Source organism: Cyanistes caeruleus, chromosome 9, assembly GCF_971803275.1.
Source record: "Cyanistes caeruleus chromosome 9, bCyaCae1.hap1.1, whole genome shotgun sequence".
Taxonomy (NCBI): Eukaryota; Metazoa; Chordata; class Aves; order Passeriformes; family Paridae; genus Cyanistes; species Cyanistes caeruleus.
The window spans coordinates 28,728,312-28,746,471 of record NC_141709.1 but is presented as its reverse complement, the minus strand read 5'-3'; the positions used below and the strand labels follow the sequence as shown (position 1 = coordinate 28,746,471).

The window sequence follows — 18,160 nt, the reverse complement described above, 5'->3', positions numbered from 1 at the left end:
CTCAGCGCTGCTGGGTCTGTGCCAGGGCTGCTGTGCCATTTCCAGCCCTAAATTACAAATGCCATCATTGCACTCGGTTTTTCCATCACACTGCACAGGCCCTATGAAAATGCTTCAAAGCAACAGCTTCCCAACCCAGGTACTTGCACACAGTGGCTCTAGGAGGCTTTCTGGTTTGTTTTTTTGCAGACATTTTCCTATGGGCCTGCCCACCCTGGCTTTGGGTGAACAGGTCCAGGTGAGTCAGAGCCAACTCCTTCCCCTCAGCTGCAGGAGACTCCAGCTGGGAACAGCTGTGCTGTGCTGGACTGTCTTCATGTGTTTGAAGTGCAAGTAATTTGTTAGACACCTCTAAGGTTCCTAAATCTCTCTCCATCTTATAGATAGTAGAAATAAGGCACAGATCTGGTTCCACAACCAGCTAAAATTCAGGTTATATATTACTTTGCATTCAATTTAGATCAATTCTTCTTTGAATTAGAAATCACCCAGAACAGTATTGTACCTAAACACTTGAAAAATAATTTGATTTATTTGTTATATTTACACATTTCTCTTTAAGCTAAAATTTCAAAATTTTTGTAATGTTCTTTTGTCATCAGCTCCAGTTGTAGCCCTTCACACCTTTTTTCTATTTAACAAGTATTTTAATAAAAGTAATTTCTTCCCTTAGCCCAGTCAATATCAGTGTTAAAAGTTCAGCTGCTCAAGGTGTTAGCTGCCTAGGAAAGCATTCAGCTCAGTAACCCATCACTTCCTACTTCTTTTAAATCTTTCTTAATCAAGTCTTGTAATAAATAAAGATTAATACCACCATGACAACACTGTTTTTTTCAAATTGTTCATTTGCCAGTTTTAACAAGATAAAGAAATGAATACTTAATGTGGACATTGTTTTACCAAAAAAAAAAAAAACCCAAAAAAACCCCAACCCCTGAAACAAACAGACAAAAAGGAGGACACAAAAGAACACACATGGAATGATGAAAAGGAACAATGATATTGCACAACTTCAGGTCTCTCTTCCCAGATTTTGATCCATGTAATTAGGTATGTATTAATTCAGCAAAACGCTGTGTCCAGATAATGTGTGGCCATTTGAGTGAATCTAGAACTGCAGAGTGTTTTCAGATCCCTTTGACTGCTCCTTGGAGTTCTTCTCTAAGGGAGCAGGGTGCTGTCAGCTGCAGGAATAATAAACAAATGCTGACTCTCCATTGTGCTGACCAGTTATCCATAACCCACAGAATTACTATTCTCCTCTATTGTAAATGCACTAAGTCCTCAAAGGACCTGGGTCTTAAAGAACTTGTATCAAGAACTCAAACTATGGCTGAAACACAATCAAAGAACATCCCCCAATTTGTTGTGGTTAACTTGAGATTGTGTTTCATTTCATGAGACCAGGGCTTCTCACTGGTTAAAGGTGGCACTGAATGCACAGAAGTCACAGTAGGTACATTAAGGGAGTGGGGGAGAAGAAAAAAGGAAAAAATCATGCAAAGTGGAAAAAGATCTTTACAGCTACAATCTTTGCTGGAGCCTCTCTTAACAAGCACATACTGTTTGCTACAGAAATCAGGGAACTGTGTCATTCTGGCTATAGCAGGACTGTTTGCCCCTCCACTGCTACCCTGACACTCTGTGTTTATATAAACTTTGCATTTCTGTGCAAGTCTATTTTTCTCCTCTCTGCATTCATTCCTGTTTGGTGAACTGATGTGTCAGCCAGCAGGGCTCAACAGATACATTTAATACAGGAGACTGAGATACAGTATGTTTATTCTTAACTTCTGATAACCTAAGAACTACAAGAACGAGAGATGCAGTATCCATTTGCTATGATCCAAGACAACCATTTTTAGGGAAAAAAAAAGTAGAATAAGTGATCAATGCTAATACTACATTAGTTCCAAATGTATTTTTTTTTTCAGTTATGGCAGCTTAACTATTTATTGTTCATCTGGCCCACTTTTAATCTGATCAAGTTAAAAGTCACATTAAAGTTTAAGGATTGTTATTTCATCAAAACCAAAGGAAGTTATAAAAAACCCCCATGAAACCACAGTTTCACTGCAGGACTTGTGTTGTATCTTCATAATCTGCATCACTTGTAGAAAAGGGATAATGCATCTCAGTTTGCTTACAAGCTAGGAGATCACTTTGAAGTCTGCATATTCCTAACTGCAAACAAAATATAGCACTTTTAACAGGTTATAAATAAACTGGTTTTCAAGCATAGAGCCAGCCCAACAATAACAATACACTATTAAAAAGACCTAAGGCAATGAATTCCATCTCCAATGGAAAAAAAAAAAAAAGGAAAAAAAAAAAAGAAAAAGAACTGTGCAAACAAGCTTAAAACTATTTCTTTGTGCCAGTGTTATAAAATGTAGACTTCAATAAAGCCTTGACCCAAATGCCAGGACTTGTGAAAAGAATCAGAACAAAACTGGTTACTTTATTTAAGAAAAAAATACTCTTATCTTGCTGCTAATAAAATTGGATACACGCAGTTTGAACATTTACAGTTGCTGTAACACTTTACACAATTCCTATATATGGGTGTAAGAACAAACATTAAAAGACAATGGTGGGTCAAGGCTTTACATTAAAAATAACAACCTACTTTTCTATAGTCTCTAAAATACTATGTTTTCCAATATTTGCAGCCATTCAGGAATATTTTTTTTATTTATTTATTAGGAAATGTATACTTTGTGCATGATCTTAATTCCTAATTCCTGGCTCTTTGGGCTGAATGACAAAAGGATCAAACCCATTGAAGTGGATGGTCTCCTTGAAGGTTCAGTAGAGAAACCCTGGCTCAGTTAGTCTCATATGATGAAAGCAGTGCTGCATCCACTGGCTCCATGCAGGATGGACAGGTAAAGGATCTCATCAACCAGTCATCTATACAGTCCAGGTGGTAAATGTGCATGCACGGCAGAAATCGGATAGGGTCCCCATAAACAAAGTCCATCATACAAATGACACATCTGGAGGGGAAAAAAATAAAATATTTAAGCTGCTGTTATCAACCTGGAAATGAAAAACAGTGTAAGACCTATTCCTGGATGCTTCTAGTATTTGTAGATACTGTGAGGGTTAGCCTTGTGTTAGATAAAGGAAAGAGCCTCAGATGCACAGAGTGGTTTGGGTTAAAGGGACCTTGGAGCCCACGGAGTTCCAAACCCCTGCCCCCAGCAGGGATGCTCCTCAGCACATCAGCCTTCTGCAGGGCTTCATTTTTTTTAAAAAAAGCTACATTAAATTACAATCCCTGAAAATAAGGCAAACCCAGGATGACAAGGTCAGGTTTCCCAGGGTAGCATCCCAAACCAAGGCAACAGCCACATCCCTTCAATCCCCAGGACTTACTCTCGGATCTTCTTCTCGGAGCCGTCTCTGCCGGGGTCGTAGACTCCTTTGGGAAGGTGCTGGATGAGGCCGATCCGCTGCGCTATCCGGATCTGCTCCTCTTCCGTCAGCTGTGTGGCCAGGCGAGTCTGGCTCGGCGTGGGGTGATACACAGGAACAGGCACCTGCTCCTGAAAGCAAAATGTTTCTGTTCACCTCAGAGGCTTTCCTAGCCTTCCACAGCACAGTACAGTTCACAGTGCTACAAATATTTGTACAAACTCCCACTCCCGCTTTGCCATTTTGGGGCTCTAATTATAACGAGAACAGGATGGAGAATTGAGGGCAGTATTTGAGCAAGGAGCTGCTCGTGGTTATTCTCTGCAAAAGCTTTTGATCTCCAGGAATTATTCATACAGGAGACACATGGACAAGAAACTCCACCAGCCAGCAGGCAAATAAACCTTACAGACACCCAGTGAAGTGCAAAGGTACAGATCTGAACAATGCAAGGGCTTCAGTACCTGCAACTGAAAGTGGATTCTACGATTTTTATCTTCTTTTAAGGAAGAATTCTTTGGAAAGACGAGGACACTGCTTACTCTCAGAATTTTCAGAGAGGAAGGTTTATTTATTTTGCAATAATTAAAATTTATGTGAACTGTTTTGGGCCACACAAGCTTAAATCTAGAACTGTGGATTTAATTTTCACGTGTTAAAAGAATGTTACCTGGACAGAACTAACAACAGCTTAAGTAAGTAACCCAAGTTTTATGTTTCTTTTTATGTTTCTTCTCATACACTAATATGAAGCCCTTTTTAGAAGTCCTTTCAAGCTGGATTCAACTATGGATATGTTTGAGGTATATCTTAAAAAAAAAACCATAGGCAACCTATAGCTATTATGCAGTTCTTCCTCGACCACATTCTGAGTAGCTTCTTTTGAATATTAATGAGCTTTAGATCTGATATTTTTACTAACATTTATATTAACATGGTATTTGACTTGCTTTTAAAGCATTTTTTGGTACATAAATACCAATTTTGAACAGGATACACTATTAGGACAGTATTGGCCAGTAGCCATAAATCTGCTGTTAACAGGGAGGCAAATTTTTGCAAGAGACCCATTTTGATGGTTCTTCTTAAACAGCAGAAAAAAATTCAACTTATAGATGTGTCTGAAAATAAACCTGCTGCATCAGACACACAATGCACCGAATCATCTGTTTGGCAAATGCCAAATTTGCTGTTTCAGAGGACACTGGTGCAAGCTGAGCCCAGGGCAGGTGTGTGCAGCTGAGGCAGCACAGGTCACCTCCCACATATAACACTGCATTTGTGAAACCCAGTAAAGCCCTTCTCCTTTCACTACCAGGAATCACAGCAAGTGGACAGCCAGCCAGGACTCCTGGAAGGCCTGGAGAAAGCTGTCCCAGGAGTGAGCAGCCTCTCGCTGGTGCCACCCAGCAGCAGAAGCCCTTGCTTGCAAGAAATGCTAATTACAGATGCAAGTCTGCCTGGCAGTTCTTCACTGAACACAGTGCCTGCCACTGGTAATTCAGCTGTGGGGTAAAATTCACAGTCAGCTCTTAATTTAGCTATCCTAGGATTTCCCCCTCTGATTTCCTGGCAGAACTCAGAGAAATTATGAGAAGGTTCAAAAGACAGAACATGCCAGGGGTTCTCCAAGTGATTAATTTCCTGACTACTCTGAACCATATTTCACAGAATCACAGAATTCTTTTGGATCAGCTGCCTTTTAGTGTTTTAAATTATCTAAAGTATTCTCTAATAATTATTTGGACAGAGAAAAGCAGCAGCTGAACCTAGGGCTGGCCTGTCAGATATAACAGTATTCAGAAAGTGATTGCAACCTCTGGTACCAGCAAAATAAAGCATTTTCCCCTGATAAATGCTGCAGAGCCTTTGTACTGAACACTTCAGCTCGAAGCAGAGCCTGGTCCTGGTTTTATGTTTCAAGAACTTAACACCACAAACTATCAATAACTTTTTTTCCCAGGGCGTTGCTGCACTTCTTCGAACAGATTATTAAAAACAATAGCAGGACATTACTGCTACCTCCTTCACTTCTAGGAAAAAAAAGAGAAGCAGTACAATGAACCACAGGCACAGCACAAGCTGGTGCCAACGTGGGCAGGAGGAGGGGAGGGAACTGTATTTAACACAGCTCCCCTGGCCTAAGCCATGGCTGCAAATGATAACGCAGAAATTCAATGAAAGGCAAAAACAGGAGGACAAAACATCCAAGAAATCCTCAAAATGTCTGAAAGTAGCAACAAAAACTAATGCTGAGTATCTGTAGCAGAAGAACAGCAAACTGATGATCTCAGCAAAAATGTTACAACAAAAGGAAACAACAGCCAAGTCAGAATCTGCTGCGAGGTAGAACAGTCACATCTGGACAACTCTGAAGTGAGCAACAGACACACTGCCCAATCAACAGCTGCTTTGGTAAAGTTTTAGAGAGGAAATCAACACAACTTTGAAACCTGTGCTAGGCCAGAAAAGAACAAAACCTCATTCTCTTGTTCTCATCTTTTACAGGCACTTGTGAGTGACCACTGAGGGACCCTGCAGCTGGGGAAGCCACTTGTGCATTATTGCAGCGCCCCTCTGCCCTGGGTGTCACCTTCCCTGCAGAAGGGCTGGAGGCACCCCCGGGCCCCAGCTCATGCCAAACACACAGATGCTTTCCCCACTGCCAGCGCTGGATGGAAACTCCTCCCTTTGGCATCCCGTCTCAGGTTCCCTCCAGCACAGCCACCCCGACGTGTCTGACACAGCCCATTAAGGCAGGAATTTATAGTCGCCAGCTGGTGGCTTCTACAGTTTCACATTCTAGACAAGAACCTCTTGTCAGAGGAGTAACTGGGTGAAAATGGTGGTGTCTTTCAGCACGATGTCCTCACGCTGGTGAATGCAGAGAGCTGGGGTTGGTTGTGAAAAATGCAGAACAAATTACTGTAAATAAACCACAGAGACCACTCGACACCCAGGCACTGAACACAGCGTTCAGTGGCACTTTGATCTCCCCTCCCGACTGCTATTAAAAGCCTGCCCAAACAGAGCCCTGCACACGAATGTACCAGGGAAATGGAGAACACAGCCACACACGTTGCAGTGTCACATTATCGGGTACATGGACACTGACCCTTTCAAACCAGCCCTCTCCCCTCCAACAGGGAAAAAGAAAAAGGTGTGTTCATACCTGTATGATTCTAGAACTATTTGGAACTATTTATTCATGAGAACGTGAGAGGCCGGGTTTCTCTGACTGCAAAGTGACATCCCCAGCTCCATCCAGCCCTGAGTGGAGCAGGGCTCCTGCCCCCCTGGCAGCCCCTTGGGCACAAACCCAGCTGGCCCCGCTCGCAGCCACGTGGCAGCTGCAGCCCTGGATTTCTCCACCACCCAATCTCTGCAGCAATTTTGGGAGTTAAAACATCCAACAATGATTCCAAGCTGCCGGTCCCGTGTGGCTTTATCACCCCTTTGCAAATCCTTCACAGTTTATAAAGGCTGCTTTCACTGACCAAGGTCCTGCTCCTCCAGGGTGGGTGTTCAAGGGGAACCATGAGACTTCACTCAGCTCACATTTGTAGCTAGGGGCCCCCTGACATGTGTGTATATAAAAAAAGATTGTATTACCCAAGTAATTATTATTTTACTCCAAAGACAAGCATGAATTTATTCCTCTGGTGTCTCACATTTCTCTTATCAACCATGGAAAATGTTTTTGCAGACAAAATTACAAAATACTGAACTTCTAGCCAAAGTCTGTGTTATTTATCATTTGATAAAGATGTAAGGCACTTCAAACTAAGATGAAATTTCATGCTAACTCTATTACTATGTGCAAAAAACCCTAAAAGAGGCCAAAACAAATAATCAAATCCACATATTACTGCCAGGCAATGAAATAAAAATCACTTTCTGGCACTTAATTTGCTTTAGTCAATTATTTTTTCCCCATAAGCATTTAGTAATGATGAAACACATCAGATGTCCATAATCCTGGAGATACACAACTTTCTCTTTGTTCACAAAGTCAGTGGTATCAGCACAAGTTTCCCTGGCTTTCTGTGCACAGAAATAACTCACGATGTTTATTCAGCCCTTAAAAACAGCAGCATTAATTCAGACTCAAGGACTAAATCAGTGTTTGTGTCTCCATCTCACCCCAGCTCCTCCTCCTTTGAGGGGGAAAAAAAAAATCATAGAGGGCATCTGGAGGTCTGCATTTTTCACTCCTAATGAAAATAAACATTTTCACACATGGCCTAAAAGGCCCAGAAACTTTCTACACACAGACTTCCAAGCACACTTTGCATTCTTGATGAGAAAAAGGAGGTTTGACCAGACATGGCTTTTAGTTTGAAGTTTCCTCATCAATGCAACTTACTTTAATTACTTACGCTGCTGTAAATCTGCTTTTCTCTTGTTTTACAGCCTTTTTGTCTTGTTTTTGCAAGTACCATGAATTTGTAATACTCTGAAAACAGGTCAGTGGTAGATCAGAAACGCTTAATCCCTGGATAAAGATTATTTTAAGATCCCTCTACGCCACATATCAGCAGTATGTTATCAGGGCTTTTGTTTGTTTGCTGTTTTTATAATTGCACCAACATGCCCAAATTATCCTTTCGGGATGTTCAAAGGTGAGATGAATAATTCCTATCATCAAATAGTTGCAGAAGTTAAAGCCTCACTGCTTGCCCTGTTTCCATCTCTAAATTTTCTTCCTCACCTAATCCAGTGCTCTCTGCGTGTCTCACCCTGGGATATTAATTTCCATTTTATCACCAGATCAACATGTATCTGTTAATTCAGTCCGACAGAGGAGACAAACACCTCCCTAACTATGTTTATCCTACATCTTTTTCACACTTTTTAAATACCAGTAGCTGTAGCACTTACATCCTTGCGGTCGTTGACTAATTAATTAATGCACGTATAACAGTTCCATTTGCATTTCCCCAGCTGTTCCCACAGCTCTGTTCTGAAATCCCTTCAACTTGCAAATGTCCTGCCTGGAACAGGATGTCTGCAGGCAGCTGCCCTGCCTCACACACACCAGCCCCCATCACACTGCAGCCCCACTGCAGCACTCATCACCCCTACACACAGCTCAGCCTGGCTGCTCCCCAGCTTTCTCACCTCTAAGGAGAGCAGGGAGCCCAAATAACTCACCTAAATATGAACAACCTCAGTTTATAAATGTAAAGTCAGGAGGTGAGAAAAAAAAAAAAATTGTGCTCTTCAAGGTCTGTTTCAAAAATTCCTGCTGAATTTGGTGAAATTTTCTCTTCTCACCACTTCATTACTCACAAGGAACTTGCTGGGATGATGGTCCAGGGACCTTTTCTGTGAATGTCATTCTGATCAGCGTGAAAAATCTCAAACTCCATCCATATGTGAATACACATTCTGAAATAATATCCTCCCCCAAGACACATTAAAAAACCACGCGCCATTACAACGTGCATTATATGACAACTACAGCTTACTTTAATAATCCTTAGAATATTACGAGCAGCCTGCCAACTATAAAAGCCTTTTTCTGCCATACAGAAGAGAGCAGTTAATTTATAAAGGTGAATAGCAGTTGCTATAAAACATCATGTAATGAAATTGTTACCCATTTTTTTTATATTTCTGCTTCCAACTAGTCAGTCGCTCAGTATGAATAACTGCAACAGCTGGGCACTTAATGCTAAAAAGGTCTTCTGAAAGAAAAATCTCCTCCTCTTTCCTCTCCTTTTTGGAGGGAACATCTGGGACAGACAGATCAGATACACATGCACACACACTTCCCACCACGGTGCTCCCAAGGAAAGATTACTAAGAATTCTGGCATTGTAGGAATTGGGCGCTGCAAATAGGTTGGTAACTGATAAAGTAACAGCGAGGAACCAGTTTGCACACAGGAGAAGAACCTGCAGGACCTGTGCTGTGTATCTCCAGTTGCTGACCCCAGTTAAGAAGCAACACCTGTTTTCAGTCATGGATCATACTTCAGAGAGGTGTTTTTTGGTGAAAGCCATGGTGGTTCTGCAGAGATGGCACAGCCTCATTCACACTGTAACCAAAACTGTAAAACTGTCTTGTGCATTCTTCACAATTATTCCACCCAAAATACTGGGAAATAAATGTATCTAAAATGTTGGAAAAGAGTAGCAACCATGAAAGAAAGTGACTCCTGACTGCCAACTCCTAAAATATCACCTGTCCCCTGAGCTCAGCTTTGCTACCAAAAATAGGGCTGGGACAGAGAGAGGAGGTACAAAGTAGATGTATCCTGCCTGCTGCTTTCCTAGACAGTGACAGGGGCTGTGAAAAAAGGACTTTCAAGTTTTGTCCCTGTGCTGTCACACAAACCCAAAAAGGCCATCAACCTACTGCCAAGACAAACACTTGGCAGTGCCCTTGCAGCTTGGCCAGAGCAAACCCAGCCTCACCTGGCAGATGGAAATCACCTGCAGCTCTGCAGTCACCTGCTCTGAAATTTGATTAACCATCAAGGCAAACCTAAATACAAAAGACTAGCAAGAAAGAGTTGTAGGGAAAAAGCCGTAATTAAAAAGCAGTAATTACTCCCTGGAAGCACAATCTCCTGACACAGCCAGTTTTTACATTTCCAGGCTGCACAGCAGGTTTCTCTGACTCAAGGGCGTCAACCTTGAGTACTGATGGTTCCAAGTGCTGATTTCTTGTTCACCAGCTTTGTGTCAGTTTTAGGTGTCCTTGTTCCTTTCTCCAGAGATCTCATCAAACATCAGAGTGTGAATTTTTTCAGGAAAGTCAGTAACTTATGCACCAACATGTCCCAGACCAGTAAATTGCCCACCAGAGAATTGATTCCATCCCTCCAAACAGCCTCACTGACAGCTCAACTTACAGCATCAGGCCACAACTTCTGAGAGATAACAAAGCCCTCTTGTTACAGCTCCCAGTATGTTTATTTTAATAGGCTTTTTTTTTATGTTGAGAAGGAAAAGATTCATAAACAATTTATAAAAATTCATGCTTTTCTGTCAGGCTGCTGCAGTGAGAAAAGCCAGGAAAGAAGAGTTGCACCTAAACATTAAATTAAGGACACTCAGGCTCAAAATACAGCCTCCTGAGACTGGAACACCCCTGGGACTACAAAGCAAAGCAGCTGGGTAGGGCGAAAATGTAGCAGAAGGGACCAGCAATCAATTCTGCAGCTGGTGGTGGAAGAACAGCACGTGAATGTGGATCATCCTACCCCATAAGAAACCCCACACCTGTGTTATTGGTACATGTTCTCTCTCACTTAGGCCAAGTGGTTCTTTGCAGGAACCCCTCCTTAGGCCTGACAAGAGCAGACAGTTATTACACTGCTATGGCTGTATTAAACACAGCACTTCGGGTTCAACTGAGATGGCTGCTGAAAAACCGAGAAGTAGATTTAACAGCAGATAAAAACCTGAAGTTTTGGGGCAAAGAAAACAGTTCTGAGGTAGAAAAGGCTGAAAACAAATCTCTCAGACTGTCTCCTCTGCAGAAAGGTAAAGTGAACCTACTATGTGCCACCCACTTACTGCTGTGGAACTGCTGGGTAGCAGGAAGCAAAAATTAAAAAGAACACCCCAAACAAAGGAATGAAGCTAATGAGTTTGTTGGAGGCTGCATTCAAGCACAAGAGATGGAGGAAGCTATGATGGAAAAGCTGACAGAACACAAACAGTCCACACAGATATAGGGGAATCGTTCACACTTCCTTTAGACACCTTGGATTTCTGCAAAGGGTAAATATCAGTCAGTACAACTTGTTTACAGTATAAATCGAAGGGGTAAGCGCTTAAAAATGGTAGTATTGATCATGCTGGGGAACACACAGAGTTTGATTCTCACTGAGCCAGGCCCTGTGCACAGCAGCAAACAGGCTTTGCTCACACCCTGCCCTGCTCCCTGATGTGGGATCAGGGACAGACACGTGGGATCTGTCCTGGACACCATCCCCACGCACACCCCAAACCAGCCCGAGGCTCTGACTCACCTCTGGGTACATTAAGCTCACACGTGCTTCTGCCACCTGAGACATGGGCCTGGCCCAAAGCTCCCACCCCAAAGCATTGCATCACCCGGACAAGTGTGTGCAAGGCCTCTGTAGGAAGGGCTGGGTATGGATCACTGGACAGGCAGTCCCAGGGAAGAATACAGGGATATAAAGGATTCAGGTGGGCAATGTAAGGCAATAAGAGTGAACAGCAGTGCACTCTGTGCCCTGAACTGCTACTGAACCACAGACTCAGTGCAGCTGAGTAAGCACACGCAGTCCCTGCTTATGGTGCCATTTCAGGGAATTTGGGGATTAGGGCACAGCTGACTCCAGCTGGTCTAAAACAGCACTGCCTCAGGACTGTGGGTCCTGCCACGTCCCTTGCAGTGGCTCCAAGGACACTGCTCCGACTGACTCTTCCCCCTCGTGGAAAGCAAACAAGCCACTGCCACTGCCAGTGTGATCTCTGCAGCTGCTGGGAAAGTTGGGAACAGGCACGCAAGAGGAAAACGGGAGGAGTGCCCCTGTTGGGACTCAAGCCAATTGTGAAAATCTGACTCCAAACACTTAAAAAACACCAAGAGTGCTAAAATGTATTTTCTGGCAAGAATTAGGTCAGTTTGATGGCAATTCTAAGAACAAAACAGCCCCTCTCTGAGGACTTCAGGAACAAGGCAGCAAAAATATAGAAATCAGCTCTAATTAGCCAAGAGGACAGACCAGGGACAAGGGGCCAAGCCAGGGAGTAAACATGAAAATGCACATAAGCTGAAAGCACGAGCTGTCAATCCATCAGGGGAGTGCTGCTGAGGCATAAATACAGGGTTAAATACAGCATAAATACTGTACTTCAGTGTGTAAATAGACATGTATAGGTGTGTATTTAAGGCTGCTAGTTTGAACTAATAAGAACATCATAAGACATAGCAGAGAAATATTATGCAGAACTAGGAAAGCATTTTAGAAAAAGAGTGAGTAGGATATCAAAAGATTGGAGAAACCAAGTGATGAATTATTTTCATCTCTAGGCTGAGTGTTACTGTTGAACATGATAAGCACCCTCCCTGGGCAAAGAGGACTCCAGAATGCAGTAACAGCCTTGCCTAAAGCTCCTTTCCACAGACATCCAAAAGCATCCTATCAAGGAGCTCAGGTGCTCCTACATCAGGTTCCTGATGACAGACACAACAGTCCCAGCTAGACTGAGAACATCACCTTTATGTAAGGTCTCTGTGAGGCATCAATTCAGCTTCAGGTAAGAGGTAACACAAGTAACAAAAACAAACAGGCACAGCAGCAGCTCACTCAGATCATCTGCCCCTCACGCACCATCCTAGGCCATGACACAAACTGCTTGTTTGTAGCCACCTGGTTGTAAGCAAGCCCCAAAAAGAAGTCTGAAAGAGGACACAGTTGTTCTTTTCATAGAGAAATTAAAAGTTACCTCACCAAAATACACAGAAGAGGCAAGGTAGGAGAATGCTTCTGCAAACTGACAGGGACCTTCGCTTTACTGGGGCTGAGCTGATGAGGCCAAGCTGTGCCACAGCCCAGGTAGATGGGCCAGCAATGGGCTCCCCCAGCAAGGGAAGCCAAGCAGAAACCTGATGAACATTTTTCTGTCAGGACTGGCAGCAAACAGGGACTCAGAAGAGCAAGATCTCACACACTGCAAACCTCTGCCACACCTGACAGAAGAATTTTCCATCACGCTTCACAGCAGAGACTCAGGAGAGCAGGACTCTCATGCAGTACAAAGCTCTGCCACAGCATAAGGAAAGGAGAGAAAACAGATTGCTCTACTAAGGATAAATGACTTGGGGGGAGAAAAGGGGCAGCAGTCCACACGCTATTGCAGAAGAGCTTCAAAAAGCAGATGGGACTGGTGATGAGCTGGGTCTGTGTAACCACAGAGCAGGAAAACCTGCAGCAGAGAGACCGCTGGTGTGGGGCACCTGCTGTGAGACTGTGTCTGTGAGGCAGCCCGTGACAGCAGGGTTTGTTCCAAAACCCAGGAATCTGTGTTAAACTTCACTGCATCATAACTTTGTCCTCCATCTGAAATATTTTAATTGCCTTTTTAACAAAGCCATCCTCAGTTATGAATGCTTGCTCAAGTAGAAAGCTGCCACACCTTGGCAGTTTGATGGTACACTCAGCTCCACAGGCCTTTTTATTTTCTTATTGGCATCTGAATTTCTAATGAACAGAGGATACCCTGAGATCAAAGTGTGTGAGAAGCCTCAGTGCAGCAGGGGACTATGCACAGGCAACCAGGAGGCTTCCCGAGGCCAGTTAAAGGATTCATCAAGGCTGCATTTTGCAACAGCATAACCACAGCTTTTTTCTTAAACCTGTTTCTGCATCAGCCTGCTGGAAAGCCACAGACAGATGTGGCTCACATACACCTGCCTTGTGCTGGGGCACCTCAAACACAGTCTCAATCTCTGTGCACAGCTGTCCCGGTGTCATTGGCGAGGGGGCTTGGAGAGGGTGTCCATAGCATCCACCCAGAGCTCCTCCCTTCCACCAGATCCTGGGAGACTGACTGGGGTTTTCTGTGATTTCAGCCACATCTTGAGGCTGGAGCTGGGGCTTGAATTGGTGCCAGGGCTGTGCACAAGAGGCACAGCTCCATGGTGTGGACACCAACACTTCCCCCAGGCACCCACTTGCTGCCATCTCCTGCTTCAGGGAGAACGAGCGCACACAAAAAATGTGATCTGACTATTTGTTTAGCATCATTTGATAATAACATTAATTATTTCATCTGATAATAACATTAATTATTTCATCTCTGAGTTAATAAGCAGCAGCTGTAAATAGCCAGAGGCACAGAGTCAGCCTATTGGCTCATCTCATCCAGTCATTTATTAATCTTAAAGGAACGTCCAAGGCATTAAATGAATATTTCTAAATCCCTTAGTTTGTTGGGGTTTTTTTAAGCAGTTCTCTATTTATAAGCAAGTAATGACTGCATGAATATCAAGGCACACTAAAGCTTGATGGAGCTCCACTTCTCGATGCAGTATTAGCAGTGAACACAAGGGCAATGTTGCTATTTTTTCCAGCTAAGTCTTGTCCTCGCAAGCAATGACTCTGCGTTTTCAGCTCGCAGGGCACCAATCCAAGTGTGATCTCATGCAACTGTCAAACCTCTTCTAACAGAAAAAAAGCCTGTGCCAAGAACAGGTAGAGAAATCATAAATAGCTCTCTCAGGAATTGGTTATACAAGTGAAATATTTCCAGAACATGTTTTTCCTACTATTTTAAAGTTTTAAATGCACAGAGACAGTTCAATGGGCACCTGGTCATCTCTTTAATGTGTCACCAGACAACAAGGATTCATTTCACTGCTATGTATGAAACAGCCAGTTGCTGGTGCAAGCAGGACAAATTGTAAACGTTCAGCTTCACAGATAAATAAGGTACAACCCCCCACCACTAACTGCACATTCAAACACCTGGCTAATCAACCTTTTCAATCTATGGTGTAGTGAGGCTTTTTACACTCATCTTTGGATCTTGCCTGCCCTAGTTTCATACCAGAAACACCCATGTCCGTTTCAGCACAGGTGCTTTTGGAGTAGGTGGTTTGAAGGGGGAACCGAAGCAGGTCCAAAGTTTTGCAAAGGTGAGGGGGGAGATGGGGAGCACAGAGCCCAACCCAGCCTCTGCAGCTCCCATTTCATCCTGTTCTGCTCCAGTGGGATGAAGAAAAACCTCTATTTTGTCAGCCCATTCCCCTGTTTACACCCTCTGTCATGGAAGACAGGGTTTTGTTTACATGCAAATGCCTTTCTGAAGGAAAACTTGAAGTTTCCACAATGGATTCTTCCTGCTGTCTGCACAGATCAGTAAAATCTACCAATCTACCACTACAGCCCCAGCAGCACACTTAGTAAGGATTTCAAATACTACCAGGGACATGGCACTTGAGCACCTACTTAAGTACTTGCCTGAATTATGGCTCAGGCTGCCACAAAATCTCAGAAGAACAGAAAACTGTTTGAGAGGAGGGATATGAAAACAGAGAGGTCATTTTTCTGAATATGGACTGACTGGTTGGAAGACAAAGCCCCATTTCACCCTGACACACCCACATGAGGGCAGCTGCAAAGCCTGGAGATTTCCAGCCTCAGCTCATCTGTACGCAACAATCCATCTTTCACTTTGTGTGAGGAGCACCAGAAACCCTGAACACTACATACAGTGATACACAGGAGGCAGTTTCACAGCTGGAGTTGAGAAAGTCTCATGGAAACATAAAATTTGTCTGTGCAGATTTAAAGGCTCTAATTTACCAAGAACATTTACACACACATACAAGGATACAGCTCAGGTCCTGCACCGGAGTGTAACTCCACCACTCTGGGTGAGGTTCATGCTACTTTTGTTGTCCCCTTCAGTCAGAAATGAGAGCCCAATGTCATGAACATTACACTACCAACAGTCTCAGGCTTTGTGAAAATATAAAGAAACACTCGTACTCACTGTATTCTCCTGCATTAATGTTTAGGGTGGAATAACCATGTCCTGCTGCAACCTACACGCTCACTAAAATAAGTTTTGTCAGTTTATACTTGCACAGACAAACTGCAGTCACAACAGAACGCCAGAACGGAGTAACACTGAGACTTTTTGGAGATAAAAAAAAATACACACAGCCCCAGCAAAACAGCTATCTAAGAAACAGCTAACTAAGAAAACCTGCAAGTTCTTTACGTTTAATTTATGACATCTAGTCTTGTCACTGTGGGAGTCATTAGGGTGTAACTACAGAGGTAACTGTAATACCTAGATAAACTCCAAGAGAAAAAGCAGCCTGTTGCTCAGACTACAACTTCATAAACAGAAATATCATGACTCAAAAGACCATGAAACATTTTTGTTATCTTTCCTGACATTCTAGTCAGCTCACCCTTTGACCCCCAAATGGAGACCTCTCCAAGAGGCAGTGGGTGCAGCAGAGTAACTTGGGAAGCAGATGGCATTTAGTGCCACTCCTGCAAGTCTTCAGGACTAAACTCACTTTGTCTCCTTACAGTCAGCTGCAGTTAAATGAAGTCGGGGAACGTGCTTCCCTGGGAACACCAAAAGATTTGCTGAACCAAACAGGCAAGGTAACAAGATGAATCTGAATTCCTGTCTTTAAATGGGATACCACCTTTCTTACAGATTAATCTCCAGTGCAGTAAAGACATGAGTAGAAATTACTGCAGCACACAATCTTTTGTTCTTTCACTTGATGTTTTGAATCACCCAGTAGAAACAAAAATAAGCCAATCCTTCTGGGAGATGGGCAGCTCTATATTCTTCCTTGGGGGCAGAAAAAGATTGGGCATGGCCTTCTCGCTGAACTTTAGCAAAAAGGAGTCCAGTGTTCATCAAATGAAGTCTGCTGAACACTGTAAGCAAGTACCCTGCAGAGTAATTTCAGACTAGAAATCTAGTTAAAGAAAATTTCTCCGCTCTGCTGAAGCTTTATACAGAACTTGGCCTTGAAATAACTTAAAGGCCTGGTTCTAATTTGTTTGTATCATTCCATGTAGTGCTGCACTCCTGGTGTTCCATTTTATAGAACAGTTTACCCCAGTGAGAGAGGATAACATGCAGCAGCACGTGAAAAGGTGCTTACCCCTCTGCACATTCTGCAGATCTGGAGTTAAATACTGTCTCTAACTTCTATTATGAGCCCCCATGACAAATCCACTGCAAAATCCTGACAGGTCAGTCAATGCTCCCTCCATCACTTAACACATGCCCTATTTTAATATTTTCTTTTTTTCACTGTTGTTTTTGTTTTGTTTCACTGACTATAGATGAGACATTTTGTTTTTCAGGAAAACCAAGTTGTTTGAATATCATCTCTGCTAATAAACAAAATAAAAATAGAAGCGTTAGCCCAGAAAAACAAAGGCTGAAAAGGATATAGGATCTCTAAATAAATCAGGAGTGTAAATGTTAGAGAAACAACTAGAGACCTACCTGGCAGAAGAATAAGAGGTGCAAGTTTGCCATAAACAATCTAGAATTGTGAAATAAGCTTCTTGAAATTAGTTCTTGGTTGATCAAAAGAGGCTCCCTGTAGGGGTAACAGGGCAAAGCTTAACCAGTGTCTTTCAAAATCATCCATGGTCTGCAAAAAAATAACTTCACTGAGTATATGCAAAATTATCCATATATCCCCTTGTCCAGACACCAGAAAACAGTCCAATTCACACACTTGTTAATATGCAGTTTTCATGACTGTACTGAAAACAGTTGTTATCCAAATTAATATAATCTCTGATGCAGTGTAAAAACTAGCAATAATGCTTGTCATGTTTAACTCAATGCTAATTTAAATAAAATACAAAAGATAACGCTCATTAAATCCAAGCCTCATTTTGTTGAAGCCAGGTCAGCAAACAGTATCATGCCCACTTGGAAGTTTAAGACACCAACAAAACAAAAGTTTTAAATGTGAGAATAAAATCTTGGGCAAAATGATTTTCCATCAGGAATTCTTGTTTGATCTCAGGGAAGGTTTTGATAGCCCACTGATGGAAAATACCTACAGCAGAACACAAACAATCTTGGCCAAACCCTTTCTCCTGCAGCACAATCTACAGGCAGAAGCAGGAATGAAGGCAGGGCTGAACAAAAGACCTTTATAAAGTTTTCTCTGCTGAACATATGCTAGCTGGAAGTTACACTTGTGTTGCTTGATTAGCACCAGGCAGCTGTGCCACAAATGAGGATTTGGC

At 42.8% G+C, this 18,160-nt stretch overlaps 1 protein-coding gene across 2 annotated transcripts in view; it reads right to left on the bottom strand.

Annotated features, from left to right (window-relative positions):
• Positions 1–1,765: 1,765 nt before the first annotated feature.
• The window catches only part of RNF11 (ring finger protein 11), a 30,185-nt gene continuing 13,790 nt past the window's right edge, over positions 1,766–18,160 (bottom strand). Inside the window, exons 1-3 of one of the 2 annotated variants that reach the window (XM_023932443.2) lie at positions 17,400–17,550; positions 3,382–3,551; positions 1,766–2,999 (exon numbers count right to left, since the gene is read on the bottom strand). In XM_023932443.2, coding sequence (XP_023788211.1) covers positions 2,828–2,999; positions 3,382–3,551; positions 17,400–17,432 — 375 coding nt within the window. In that variant the 5' untranslated portion in view covers positions 17,433–17,550 and the 3' untranslated portion in view covers positions 1,766–2,827. Of the gene's footprint in view, positions 3,000–3,381; positions 3,552–17,399; positions 17,551–18,160 lie in introns of those variants that run through there. The other variant, XM_086842159.1, reaches the window with a different exon arrangement.